The sequence below is a fragment of the Acartia tonsa genome, chromosome 14 (genome assembly GCF_053477335.1).
Source record: "Acartia tonsa isolate MP-2025a chromosome 14, ASM5347733v1, whole genome shotgun sequence".
Lineage (NCBI taxonomy): Eukaryota > Metazoa > Arthropoda > Copepoda > Calanoida > Acartiidae > Acartia > Acartia tonsa.
In genome coordinates, this window is record NC_137273.1 from 35,741,183 (window position 1) to 35,755,667 (window position 14,485).

Consider the following 14,485-nt stretch of genomic DNA (forward strand, 5'->3'; position numbering starts at 1 on the left):
CCCCCTTTGCCACGTCTATAACCTTTCCCTCCAATCCGGCGTCTTTCCTGACGGTATGAAAGTAAGCAAAATTCTTGTCCTCCACAAATCAGGTTCACTCAATCAAATGGATAACCACCGTGGTATATCATTGATTGATAACCTAAGCAAGCCCCTGGAAAAGTACGTATGCGATAGCTTGGTAAATTTTTTGGATGAAAAAAACTTTTTTAACTGCAGACAGTTTGGATTTAGGAAAAATATCTCAACTTACCATAATGTCCTTGACCTCTCAAATATGATCACTCAGTGTCTAGGTCGAAACAATTCCTGTATGTCCATATTTTTGGACATACGGAAGTGTTTCGACATGATCCCTAGAAATTTGTTTGAAAAGTTAAAGAATGCAGGGATAAGGGGATTACCATTACAATGGTTCCGTTCTTATTATAGTAATAGGCGTCAAAAGGTGTACTTTAAGGGGCTGTTTTCATCTACGTTGGAAGAGATTATCATAGGCGTATTACAGGGGTCAGTCCTTGGCCCAATATTGTTCTTGATTTTCATAAATGACCTTGCAAATTGCAGCCCAGAAGTTTTTATTAATCTTTTCGCTGATGATGCCCTAACCTTCATGGAAAGAAATTCATTAGCAGAATTGATTGAACTTGCAAAAGTAACCATCCCTAAACTGACCGCCTGGTATAACGCAAATGAACTCTTAATCCATCCCCTCAAGACCAAAGTTATGGTCTTTACTTCCCCTAGAGAAAATCTTACCCCTGAAGAAATTCAACTAAAAACGGAATTTAATGTCTTCATAGACATGAACAACGTAGGTGAAAGCATCCCTGAAAAGATCACAAAGTTAAACCTTGTAGATGATAATAATGAGGGTTTTGTAAAGCACTTAGGAATCAGCTTGGATACAAAATTAAAGTTTTCTTATCACCTTAAAAAAGTACATGCAAAAATTTCAAAGATTATTTACTCTATGCGCGTCATGCGCCACTTGCTCGATAAGAAACACTTAAAGATTTTATATACCAGCTATATTAAATCAAATGTGGAATACTGCTGCCTTCTGTTCACAGCCTGTCCAGCCTATCTTTTAGATCCCATTTTGAAGGTACAGAAGGCGGCAGTAAGAATCATAGAAAACTTACCTAGCAGAGCACACACCGCAGAATATTTTAAAAGTAATGGGATATTGCCCATTAATTTATTAATTAAATTTAACGTTTGTAAATTTATGTATAGGTACCTACATGGCTTACAGCCAGAAATTTTTAATAATACCTGGGAGATCTCCCGTGATCGCCACAGGTATAACACAAGAAATGTAAATAATTTTGCATATGCAAATGGAGTAAACAGAACTTTTTTACTAAACTCTCCCCTTCATTCTTTTCCCACAATTTTTAACAGTCTCCCCAACAACATAAAGCAAATAGTAAATGAAAAAGAATTCAATAGAAAATGTTTTACCCACTTTCTTAACCAAATTGATTTTACATAGGTACCTATAACTAACAAATAAAGACCTCTTTTTAAAAATGGTAAGTATTCTAATAATATTTTATTCATCCATGTCTTATACTCAAAAATCCAAAAATAGGATCTGTAAGATCCGAACTCTCACCCGGGTAGCTAAGGAGGGGGGGGGAGGGGGGTATATAGTGCTTCCTACAAAACTTCACCAAATTCCTGCATTCTAACATTCTAACTTCAAATTTAATTATGTTTTCATACTCATTATATCCATCAAATATCATTAAATTCACCAAAAAATCCTTTTTCCATCAACCATAATTTCACCAATTCCATTGTCAACTATTCTACAATTTATTAGATTTTGTCGTGGCCGGAAAGTCTTATATTTGAACGCACGGAAACATCCAATTATAGAGCAGCATTGACATTATTAAGTCGTTGAGCATTAGCTTAGGCGTGAGGTTGGGACACAGCGATACAGGTTACTGACAACTGCAACAACAGCAAGGTTGTTGACATGAAAAATTAATCCATTAAATTGGAGAAATTATTTATTTTAACAATTCTTACAAACAAAACTAACTTTTTTCAAGCACTTTTATTTATTTTATATGTTGCTGCAGTTACAGGTTATTAAGCGCCGGAGCAGGGTGGCTCTAGCAGACTCAACTAAATATATAAACGATAGGTTGATACATACTTTTTCACGTATACATTCATCACTACAAATTAGGCGTCAATATTACAGGGTTCAACCTAAATTAAATCCATCACTCAGTCTATTAGTCTTTAGTCTGTAGCCCACTCTCCTCACACTCCTCTTTATCTCTATTCACACTCAGCCATACCGTCGGTCAGTTCCTCCTCAGATCAGATCACTCAGTCATTCAATCCTCATTAGCGTCAACAACTTCTGGCAGGTAAGGTGACCGACGCCGCCCACTAAGAGTCTGAGCGCATCTTTCCGCGCACGCCAGGAGCCGTTCCTCGACGATAGGGACGGCGGCTTGTGTGCGCCGCAAAGAGCGCAACCCGGACAGGTGGCCTGTCAAGCTACGGGGTTGCCTGACAAAAATAAATGAGCGCAGCTCATTTATCTCGTCATAAATCCCAATCATTTCGAGGTAAACAGCCTCCTCAATTGGAACCTCCCAGAGGTAAAACTCTGCCAACAAGGAAGCGTTTGTTAAACGCTCAGATAAGTTACTCCAGGGACCGGCCGCCGCGGTCAGAACTCTGGTGCGCAGCCACTCGGACACCAAACCTGCCATCTCTTTCTTTAATTCTTTCTTTAATTCTTTCTTTAATTCTTCTTTATCTCTAGTCCAGTCCTTGTCGTCAAATCCTCACTTCAGTCAAAACCTTTCTCCTTAAGTCTTATCGTCTTAACGTCTTAACGTCTTAACGTCTTATTAATCTTTACAAAAGAACCTTCACTTGAAGAACAATGCTAGTAAACTGATGTGTTTCTAAAAATGATTTTTATCCTTCTTAAATTGAATCTAGCAAAAAACACTTTCTTAATATCAAACTTAAACAAGAATTTAATTTCAAAAGCTACAAAGCCACTCTACAACTAGCATAGCCGATATTGAATACACTTTCAACTTAGGATACCTAAGTACATCGCCACTTAAAACGCCTGACAAAAATCCAAATAAAACCAGTTTTTCTCTAAAATACTTATAAGTTTTCAGATTTCATATTTTTTATTTTATTTATTTTAATTTTTACTTAACGTACTAGGTACATATGCGCGCCCACCACGCATATGTATTCCTTGTTATTGCAATGTTTAAATGTTTAAATGTGGCTAAAATCCATCAAGCCCTCTAGTTTTTACTCAACAAAAAACTCAAATATGTAAATTTATTCTTATTTAATAAACGCCATCAGGGATGTAGGAATATAGTGACGGGTTCGGAAATAAATTACAGGTATCAAAGAAGTGTGGGATTAAAATCCCACAGGATTTTAAATTACTCAGTTCTTATAATCATTTAATCCGGGAACGTTAGGGCGGTGGGAGTCGCAGTTTATAATGGGAATAAAAACATGGCTAACTTCCATGGCACCGATAACATAATTGTATTGGTCTTATTTTTGGAAACCCCGTATGGATTCTAGTGGAATGATTGTCAGATGGTATATTCAGCATACCGTAGTATAGTAGTCTTATATATGTTTTATATATGTCAATATTGTAACTAAAACAAATTGTTACAACTATTTTCTAAAGCTCTGAAACAATTTGGTAAGCGCCGCGAAGAACTGCGGTTCAACAACCCCGGCCGGGGTTAAGCCATCCACTCGCTTCACAGCTTGCTCAGTGTTCAATTATATAATAATTGTATAGTAAAATGTAAAATGTAGGTGAACGGGGAAGGAGAAGTTCACTACAACCCTGAGCTAGGTACATAAATAGTAAATGTACTGCAGGATCTTAAAATTGCTAATAAATTACAATTTGATTATTTATTCACTATAATATGTAATAATTTATTTATTATCTTGCCTGCAATCTCTTTCAGGAAGAAACCTAGTATCTTAATTAACATGCAATCTTTTTCAGGAAGAAACCTATAGTTAAAAATTGTAAACTTTTATTAGTAACTCGCCCTAATTATATGCACCTTAGAGGAAATAAAATCTTATCTTATCTTAATAAAGATTACCCCTTTTGTAAGATAAACAAAATTAGCCCTTCTTTAGTTTTTAAACTTACAAAGATTTACAAAGTCAAATAATAATTTTTTTGAGTCAGCTTAATCCCTTTTTAAGATATTTTAAAGTAGAACTTTTTGTCAATTTATTTTAAAAATGCAATGGTAGGGGTTTTATTGCCCAACAGGCAATTTAGGGGAAAGCACCTTTAAATCTAACCTTAAAATTAGTCCACCTATCAAAGTGAAGCGTAAATGGTGAAATTGATCTTTCTCTCCGTTGAATTTTTCCTCTAAAAATAAAAAAGAATTAGATTGAAATAACATTTGCACGATTTTCTCTTAATCTTCACTTACTCTGATCAGAAAAAAATCAGATATAAAGTATTTAAGAACTAACGAAGATGGGGGAATGCATTAGTCTATAATATAAAGGTGCAACACATAACCTGGCAATTTTAGGACTTTAAGTCAAATGTCTTTCACTCTAAGTGTTGGTTGCCTGAAGGTAATTAACCTAAAGTAAATCAATCAATGATACGGTTCTATGAATATCATGGTTTATTGCAGAGATGAAAATTTGAAATCGAAGGAGATTACGCCTAATTAAAGTGAAATATTTGTATTAATCTTAAAAATCTATTTGTTAAAAAATCCAAGAGACTTTCTTACCGTGATCTTGATCGTGATCTAGACCTTGATCTTCTTGACCTAGTTCTTGATCTTGAACGTGATCGTGACCTGAAATGGTGTAAAAATTATAGCCGTTGGAAAGGGGGTGCTAGGTTTTTTTCTCTCTTAATAGTAGGACTAGTAGAAAATCTTGGAAATGCCATCAATACATTAGTGGATATCCTTATTTTCATATATGTATATTTTTCAATAATCCTACTATCCTATCTCATAAACCAAAAGGTTGCAGGTAGAATACACTCCATCCCTATAATAGTGTCAAGATCTAACTCAATGGAAAACTATATAAATTAGACTTTTACTCAGCGTTCTCTTTTCTATAGATAAAAAAAACTTCAGGGGATTTTTATTAAATCTTGATTGGTTCAACTAATCATCAAAATCAGTTGAAGCGGTAATTTTGTTTTCCATCATTGCATTGGTGATGTTCATCGATTTATCGTCGATTGTCTTATCCTTTAAAACCCAAAAAGCATAAAAATATTCCCATAGCACATTAACAGGCACAACACGAGTTAAAATGCTGGTTGTCTGAAGGGTGTTTCCTTACCTTGAGCGTCTCCTGTCTCTTCTTGATCTGTCTGGGGAGTACGATCTTTCCCTCTGAAAAAAAACAAGAATAATTATTGATAAGTTTTTATCCTTTCTGTTTTTCGAAATTTTTCCAAAAAGACACCACGTGAAATTAAAAAAGATTGAAAAATTAAATACTTTACTAATATTTTTGTTTGAATCAAATATCTCTATATCTATTACATTTTATACTAGCAGCTATGCCCCCTAGAAGCCTCTTGGTGAACTTAAGTTAGAAGGGGGGGGGGGGGGAGTAGATGAAATTTCTTTTGAAGGGTCACCTCTTCTATTGGGAGGGTAAAGTTAGATACCTTCTCCTAAAAAAAAGTTAAAAACCTTCAATGGACCTGAATGAAGCTTTATCCAGGCCTCTACGGGCGTAGCAGCTAGTGTTAAATAAATTAATACCCCAATAATAAATTAATTTTTGTCATTAAACAACTATTTTATCTCCTCCCATACCCCAGACTTAATTACCTCTATACTGTTACCCTCCCCCCCTTCCAAAAAAAACTTAGACGTCCTAGGATATTCCCAAAACTATAAACACGAGACGCAGCCATTCATAAATAAAAAGAAAATTTTTTGTTATTACCTTAACTCGAGGGTAATCGTCTTCATTTTCTACCTAAAAAAATCATTATAATTGTTAGTCTTTTAAGTAGAGAAGATGCTCTATAACTCACTTTGTCTGTCCGTCTGTGAGAAATAAGGGTGAAAATGTGATTTACTCTACTGGTATTAGAGATAGACAGCTATTTTTAAAAATAATTCATCCACCAATTATTATCATTATTGAATTCTCTAACTTATTATATCTGTCAGTCCATCAGTAATGGTTCTAGTACGTGGGATTTTTATAGGGGGAAGGTGGTTTAATCGGTTGCTTGTAGACTTGAAACTCTTATTAATATTAGCCTGAATAATGACCATCTTCTCTTTAAAGCACTTTGTCCATTGTTCGTGCTATAGAGGAAATGTAATTAATATAGAGGGAAATGATTTTCTAAGGCTTTTGAAATTTTTTGTGAAGATTTTCTTGGGCAATTGGCGTGTTACCAGCCAACTGTGTTGACTTTGTCGTTACCAAAAGTCGTCTTACCTTCACTCTTGACCTCGGCTCAACATATTTTGTCCTTCTTTTTGACATTTTTATCTGAAATTTTTACAAATTCAAATATTCTAATAAATGATTCTAGATTGAGTATTTTTATCCAATTTTTTTTGGTTAATGATATTCACTACATTTATATGGCAGTGTTAGAAATTGATTTAATTTCATACTTTAAAAAAAAAACAGACTACCTAAAGCTTTAAAACTTGGTAAAATAGACATGAAAAAATACCATCTTACGGTAATATTTGTAAGAGCCAATTTTAGAATACCCTATTTTTTCTTTTTCTGTTTTTTTGCACAACTTAAAATTACCTAGAGAAATTTAATGAGGTTTCTTATATTTATACTTTATCTTCTGTAGACCTACGAAGTTTTATGAATTCGGTATTGCAACCACTTTTGATATATGAACTTTTGTGTGTTTAGCCAGGAGAAATCTGTGAGCAAATTCTTTACTACAAGCATCACAATGATATGGTTTGATTCCTAAATATAAAGATGATAATTACATTCGTGATTAATATAATCTTGTCATTTGATATTAAAACAGACAATCAACACTTTTACAACACAACAAAATTATAAAATGATAATTAGCTGTGTCTAATTAAAATATGGTCTTAGGATTAGGCAGTTTTGTACTCTTATGCCAGGCCTCCGAAATAGAAGGGATAGGTTTTCGAAAAAGGAACCAGGTACAAGTTTGAAAGATAAAAAGTCTTTTTTAAATTGCAAAAATGCGCAGGGAAAAAAACTGCAAAGTAGCAGCCAAATTGCGGTTTGATAACTAATGTTATATTATATTATATATCCTATCTTGAGATTTTGTAGTTTATCAAAAAGAACACGGTGCTATCACATAAACTCCCGATTAAGCACAAATTTTTGAATAAAATGAAAATATGATAAACCACTGCAGGTGACCCTGACCACGTGGTGTTACCTCCAATAAAATCTAACCAAACCTACCCTAAAGTATTGATACAAAAAAAACGAACACCTCCTCCCTATTTTTCAATTATTTTCAAAATGAGGAGGAGGGGTTATCAGTACTCACAAGGATGCTTTAAGTGAAAGCACCAAAAATGAATGAGTTTAAAGAGCAACAAACATTCTCATTAAAAATCAAAATTCTGTATTAACCTGTATGAATAATTTTGTGTCTGTTCAGAATTCTACTTGTACTAAAAAACTTGTGGCAGACATCACATTCAAATGGTTTCTCTCCTAATCATTGAAAAAATTGTCAAATTGAACTATATGAACAGTATACTGTAATACAGTAAAAAAAGAGAAAAAATCAGGATATACTTATTATTTTTGTATAAAATGTAAGAAAAAACCTTAAAACTTGTATATATCCCATTGTAAAAAGAAGTAAGCTTATTAAGTCTGTAGCGAAAGATCTCGCTAACCGCTGGACCTATATGGTTCTCCTTTACAGTAAAGCTTCTTATAGATGATATCCATGGTAGGTTTTATGAGCAGAATATCCCCACCCTCCCAATAAAATGCCCACCCCCCTCAAAAAAAAACCTTCCATAGACCTAGGGGCGAAGCAGCTAGTATATCTTAAAGGAGCTAAAAATTACAATTAAACGAAAATGTTTTTAAGGCGGGTAATTTGACAATTAAATTTCCTGTATGAATCCGTTTGTGCTCATTCAGTCTAAAGTTACTGTAAAAACTTTTGTCACAGTCCGTACATTGAAATGCCTTATATTTTATTTCATTGTTTGTAGTAAAAATAAGGATGACATCATCCATAAAAGCGAAGCCCTGAAACGGTATGACAGACAATCATTAACTCTTGTAGAGTGTCAGAACTGAATATACAAAATATAATAAATATAGAAGTTTTGGCACAAATTCTTAAATACAGAATACTGTTTAAGGAAATACTGAAATTTTTTAGGACTTGATTATAGAGATATTTCGTTATAATATTGTACCTTATTGTAATAGGAATCAGTACTCCAAAAGTCAGATAAATCAGATTATTATATCACTTAAAAATTTGTTATTAAAAAGTTAAAAATCAAAATGTTTAAAATGGACGTACGGACATTCTGGTAACGATTAAAGAGTTGCTACAGTTCCAAATCGTACCAAACTACTACAGGAATCACCATGCAAAGTTTGAAATCGATAGGACAATTCTAACATGCCTAACTAACGAAGATAGCTAGCCGTTAAAATAATGAAATATGCCTTTTCGCCATTGTGTATTTGTAAATGTTGAATCAGATTATCCATTCCTCTAAAAGCCCACCCGCATTTTTCACAGTTAAATGGTTTTTCTCCTAAAATTAAAGAATATTGTAACAATCCTAAATGTATGTAGATAATATGACGAGATCGATCCCCAATTTTTATAATTAGATTAAATTAGATTTGATTTATTAAATGAAATACATGTTACATAGAACAACATTATAAATGAATTAAATAAGTATTATATGCATAAATATAAACAGTACCTAATATTTTTTGAGAGTAAAAGTAAAAAAATTTCAAGTAAAAAAATTTCTTGCTAAATGGCAATTTCCTAAAAGATAGGAAGTATACATAAATGTTTATTCTCACATTGTTTTCATACAGGCCATATAGGACATAAAAAAATAGGAAACGTAATTATCACCTGTATGTATTCGTTTGTGTTTTTGCAAAGACTTCTTGGAGCTGAGAAATTTATGACAGACGTCACATTCAAAAGGTTTTTCTCCTTAAAAAAGAGAATGTTGAGTCTTTATGTGCAAGGATTTTATAAAATCTAAGTTTGAATTGTATATCAATTAAGCCTCTAATAATTGTCAAATTGATAAAATGGCTAAAATAATTTTAAAAGTTTGAATTCTTTAGTTGTATAGTATACTATGTTGAAATCCTATCGTCTTCGTTCAATCAATCAATGTCTAAAAAATGTCGAAAAAACGCGGCATTTTATATAAAACCCCATCTCTGATAGACATCCTTTTACTTTTATATAGGGATTAAAAATCTGCCTTACCAGTGTGTGTTCTCATATGTTCATTAAGTCTTGTTTTCTGACTAAATCCGCGTCCACATTTATCACAGCAGTAAGGTTTTTCTCCTGGTAAATTTGAAGGTAAACAAATCATTAACAAGACATGAGTATAAACATTAACCACAAATGGTCTTGTGTAGAAAATCAACAATAAATAAAAAAAAAAACTCAGAACAGCATTTATTGTAGAGAGAAAGTACTAATCCCCTGCCTATAGGGTCTTCGCCAATTTAACAAACCTCTAAAAAAAATAGCTTAAAACCAACAAAGGGGCAGAGAACATCCTTGGACAGACATAATTCTACTTTGTGTTATAGATAATAAAAAAAAATCACTTACCAGTGTGTGTTCTCATGTGTATAGTCAGAGTTTGCTTGTCCTTGAATGCTTTATGGCACAAATCACATGAATATGGCCTCTCTCCTGAGTGTTTTCTCTCGTGCTAATTTTGAATATTTCTTGTTGAACTTATTAGAAAAATATTTGTTTTTTGAAATATTTAGGCAATCATTTTGTAAATCAAAAAGATATATTTAAAATGTAAAACCCAAAATCAAGACTTGATCGTTTTAAACAGACTGGCTAAAAATTAAAAAAAACTCAATGAATTCAATTATAAACACTACGCTTATTAAGACGTATTCCCTGGGTAAATTTATATTTTGTTTTGAAATTCTGATCACAAAGGTTGCATTTATATTCTTCGGCTTCATTTTGTACATTTTCTTTTTTGATTTCTTCGTTTGTACATTTTTTTGACTCTGGTATACTAAAACAGTTTTGGACATTACGAAAATAAAACTCGTGCCTTAAATTAATGACTAATGTCCTGATGAGATCGACTGGAAATTATTTTCTACTATCAATAGCCACAAAAAAAAATCCGAATAAAATTGGGTAAGATTTTCCCCACAAAGACCATTGTTTTGGAATAAAAATTAATAGAACACATACCTATTTATTTTTGTTTACCTAATAATTTGAAAAATTGACAACTGTAAGTATGTCTTATTTTCAAAAAAGAATAAAAATAACAATGTTAATACCTGACTGTAGATTTTTCAGAGTTTATTTTCTTTGCCTCACTTTTAGACTTGTTTCTTTTACTGTCATGTGTTCGTTTGTGCGTTGATAATCTTGACTTTGTTAAAAATGATTTTTGGCATATATCACAGGAATATTTATCTGTATTTGTGCTATTTTTGTTAAATGATTCTTTGGCTTCAGTATTTTCTTCATTCTTAACTAGATTTTCTAGAGAAAAAAAGAATACATAATTTTAAAACTTCAAGGTTAAATATCGAGGTACAACAAGAAACTTTACAGAAGTTTGAAATTATCCTTTTTGTCAAATATGTATTTATTTTGGATATCTGAGAATGCAAAAATTACCTACAATCACAAAAACTAATTTAGTAATTATGAGAGAGTGTTATTTTTGAGTAATGGAGAAGTAAGAATAGTAAATAAATAAGCAATTTATTACCTTTAAAATCCAAAATTGTTTCTTTAAATTCTTCCATATGAACTTCAAATGTATCATTTTGATTATTTTCTATAGTTGTATCTTCATAATTATGGTTTGATGCATTAGAATCATGTTCCGTGAAATCGGTTTCTATCTTCACAAAGTCATTTAGATCCTAAAATAATAGTTATTTATCGCATCGTATTATAGACAGCTTTCCGTGGACATAAAAAAGTACAATTATAAGATTAAAACCAGTTTTTTAGCCACGTGATGCCGAAGCATGGGCTAAAAAACTGGTTTTAATCTTATGATTGTACATTTTTATATGAGTAGAAAACTGGATAAAATACGATGCTATACATAATTTTTTAGTAAGGCTGAGAACTGGTTCTAATCCACCGGATATTAATAGATTTCGAAGCAATACTGGAAAGATTTAAGCTGCTAGAAGAGGAGAGGCATTAGTATTTTTTATTACAGCTCCCCCCCCCCTCTCCATAAAAAAAAGCATCAGATCTATCTATTAACCAAAACAGTAAAAGAGAATATAAATAAATGTCTCTTACATGACACTGTTCAGAAGTTGCAGAGTGAATAACAAAATTCTTTTCATCCTTTATCTCAAAAAAATTGTCTTCTATTTTACTGAAATCATAACAAACTATTCAAAAAATTTTAAATCATCCTTTTCAAAATAAAAAAAAAACAAAAAAAAATAAGGTGGAGATTTATAGATTGTAAATTGTCCTTTACATGAATCCCTGGATTAACAACTTACCTAGGTTCTGTTTCCTGATTGGTGGAGAAGCACGAATCCAACTGACCAATGACATTGATTGATTTATTTGTTTGACCAATGGCATGACTTGATCTTGATGTATCAAATTGACCAATGAGATCTTTCATTAACTTAGTATGGTCTGACAGTCCAGCCAATAGGATATCAATACCTAATAATAGGTTTGCAATCAAGGGAAGTTATGTGCAAACAATAATAATATTGGATCTAAGTGCAGGTAAAATGGATGAGCAACTTGGGGTAAAGTGCAGTTTCAAAAAATGTAAAAATATGATTAATTTTACAAATGTTTATTTTATATTGTTTCAGGCATTGAAAAATCAATTTTGTAAATAAATTCTTGTTATATTTCAAATATTTTTACCTGTACTTAAAACATTGATTTCCAATTTGGAATTATCCTTAATCAAATGTAGAATCCCATCTTCTATTTTTTCCTGCATTTTCATTGCTTAAGAATCTTTCAATTATCTATTATATAAAATTGCTGACAATATATATTAAGAGGGTGTCTTACTACAGAAAAATTTAAACATTAGGTTGACTTTATCTGGGGACACCTGCCATAATAAAGGCAGGTGCTTGACCATATAGATTTAACTGGCGCTGATGCCTTTACAAAAATGTCTGGTCAATAAAGCAACATAATATTTATTTAACCTCTTATTTAGTCAACATTTTTTCAATATTAGCATAGCACATTTTCTATTAATTTTAATGATTAAGCAATTCCTTGATAGATTGAAGTCTAAGGATAATAGAAGACAAAGACAAGCTATTGGAGATAGCATTTTCTGTTTTTTCCAGCCTCTAAAATTAGAATCATTAATACAGTTCTTACATATATAGTTAAATGACCAGTATGAGTTTATATAACATTGAACCATGTGAAATTTAAAAAGTTCGACTTAAGTAGGTAGCTTTTTGATAAAACTTTAAAACTTTTGTGTTTTGTTTCAACGAGTTTTTAAAAACATTGCCTCAAATAGAATTCACCACTAGAGATGTCCCCCCCCCCACTCTACACAAAACTTTTGTACGGCAATCTCTATTGATTGAATAGGATTAGTTGTTACGGATCCGAATATATTTCAGAATTTGAGCTCTGTTGTTGCAATTAGCACTATTTATTATTTCTTAATGGAACAAAAGCTTTTATAATTGCTTTTATGTAAATAGGATTTTAGCGCTTCTATTGAAACACCTTGAATGAAAACGAACCTGGAATGTTTGTCTGGCAGTTGATCTGTCATTCTTTAAGTCTTCCTGGCTCTGGTCCAGAAACAATTTATGATCCATTCTAAAATAATTCTGCTATAGTTTAGGAATTGGACAAAGTTTATGTGTCATATAGTAGAGGTAGGGGACATTGGGCTGTTAATTACACTAGTCCCCAAAGTTTTATAATAAAGTTTCTTATTCGTTTGCGTAACACTGTTGATGATCATCACTGAATTTAGATTGGTTGGTTCAATATGTTGAATGCTTAAACGGTTAACCCCAAATTGTAATTTACAGAAAAGGTAATTTTGTGCATCATAATTGGGGATGTTCAGCAATCTATCAGCCATTGTCTATTCCCTCCCTCCCTGGATATGATTTAACAGAAGAGTCTCTAGGTATTCTTTTAGATTAAGTCTATAAATATTTTTTTCTAAAGGGTGAGCAAAAAAAAAATGCGTAGATTTTTAAAACTCAAATTGCGCGGCTTGTGTTAATAGTAGAAAAATGTTACGCATACCATTAGAACCGATAAAAAGCCTATTTTTTGGAAATATATGAACGATTCCTCTGCTACGTATAGTTAGGGAGCTACATGTTTAAATGTCCCAACTGACTTAAAACTTGACTTGCAAGTAAATTTTTGGACATTTTACCACCTAGCTCCTAGATTATTTGTAGCACAGGAACCGTTCTTATATTTCCAAAAAATACAGTTCATAGCAGTTCTAACGGTATGCGTAACATTTTTCTACCACTAACACAAGCCGCGCAATTTGAATTTTAAAAATGTACACACGTTGTTTTGCAAGAATTAGTGTCTAATATTTACTTATATACTCGCAAGTCAAGTTTTAAGTCAGTTGGGACATTTTAACACGTAGCTCCCTAACTATACGTAGCAGAGGAATCGTTCTTATATTTCCAAAAAATAGACTTCTTATCGGTTCTAATGGTATGCGTAACGTTTTTCTACTATTAACACAAGCCGTGCAATTTGAATTTTAAAAATCTACACATTTTTTTTGCTCACCCTTTAGTTGCTTTAATGCAGTTTTGGAGAAATTAAGATATTTTGCAAGTATAGGTAGGTATTCTGTTCTGTTTACATAAATCCACTATTTCTAATTTGTATCCTTTTAATCCTCTACTATCATAAAGATATTAAACTATTAACTTATTTATGACTGGAAGGTCTTTTAGACTAAAGCGTTCAAGCCACAAAATTTATTTGAGGAAACACACCCACATCTCTAGTTCGGTGAGATATTTCTCACAAAAATCCCACTGATCATTTTTTTGTCATTTACCCACAAATTTCATCGATCGGACCTGTATAAAAGCAAAAAAACAATAAAATCCTCCATTTGTATAACTTACCTATTTTTAAAACTTTATTCTGAGCTTTCTTGACATTTTCAAAACTTAATTTTAAAATTTTATTTCT

General features: G+C 32.2%; 2 protein-coding genes across 5 annotated transcripts in view; both read right to left on the reverse strand.

Moving 5' to 3' along the window:
• Positions 1-6,628, reverse strand: part of LOC145306463 (uncharacterized) — a 32,024-nt gene extending 25,396 nt beyond the window's left edge. For all 3 annotated transcript variants that reach the window (XM_080148565.1, XM_080148563.1, XM_080148564.1), the window contains exons 1-5: positions 6,505-6,628; positions 5,998-6,030; positions 5,380-5,432; positions 4,809-4,877; positions 4,357-4,429 (exon numbers count right to left, since the gene is read on the reverse strand). In XM_080148565.1, coding sequence (XP_080004691.1) covers positions 4,357-4,429; positions 4,809-4,877; positions 5,380-5,432; positions 5,998-6,030; positions 6,505-6,552 — 276 coding nt within the window. In that variant the 5' untranslated portion in view covers positions 6,553-6,628. The remainder of the gene's footprint in view (positions 1-4,356; positions 4,430-4,808; positions 4,878-5,379; positions 5,433-5,997; positions 6,031-6,504) is intronic.
• A 233-nt stretch (positions 6,629-6,861) lies between these two features.
• Positions 6,862-14,485, reverse strand: LOC145306465 (uncharacterized). Of its 2 annotated transcripts, none has more exons than XM_080148571.1 (16): positions 14,424-14,485; positions 13,039-13,118; positions 12,547-12,627; positions 12,182-12,251; positions 11,797-11,968; positions 11,585-11,663; positions 11,034-11,190; positions 10,594-10,801; positions 10,193-10,316; positions 9,887-9,989; positions 9,530-9,613; positions 9,161-9,244; positions 8,731-8,822; positions 8,158-8,235; positions 7,663-7,744; positions 6,862-7,005 (listed from the first exon to the last, which is right to left on the reverse strand). In XM_080148571.1, the coding sequence occupies exons 2-16, from the start codon at positions 13,114-13,116 to the stop codon at positions 6,893-6,895; spliced, it is 1,605 nt and encodes a 534-aa protein (XP_080004697.1). In that variant the 5' UTR covers positions 13,117-13,118; positions 14,424-14,485; the 3' UTR covers positions 6,862-6,892. The 2 variants fall into 2 exon arrangements, with proteins under 2 accessions (XP_080004697.1, XP_080004694.1); XM_080148568.1 differs by having other exon boundaries at positions 13,039-13,117; positions 14,419-14,485.

Excerpts from the sequence above, each read along its gene's own strand:
- LOC145306465 (XM_080148571.1), bottom strand. The coding sequence starts at position 13,116 with ATGGATCATAAATTGTTTCTGGACCAGAGCCAGGAAGACTTAAAGAAT. Across the intron at positions 11,191-11,584 it reads CAACTTCTGAACAGTGTCAT|GATCTAAATGACTTTGTGAA; the intron begins GTAAGAGACATT and ends CTATTATTTTAG. Across the intron at positions 7,745-8,157 it reads ACAAACGGATTCATACAGGA|GAGAAACCATTTGAATGTGA; the intron begins AATTTAATTGTC and ends CAATGATTAGGA.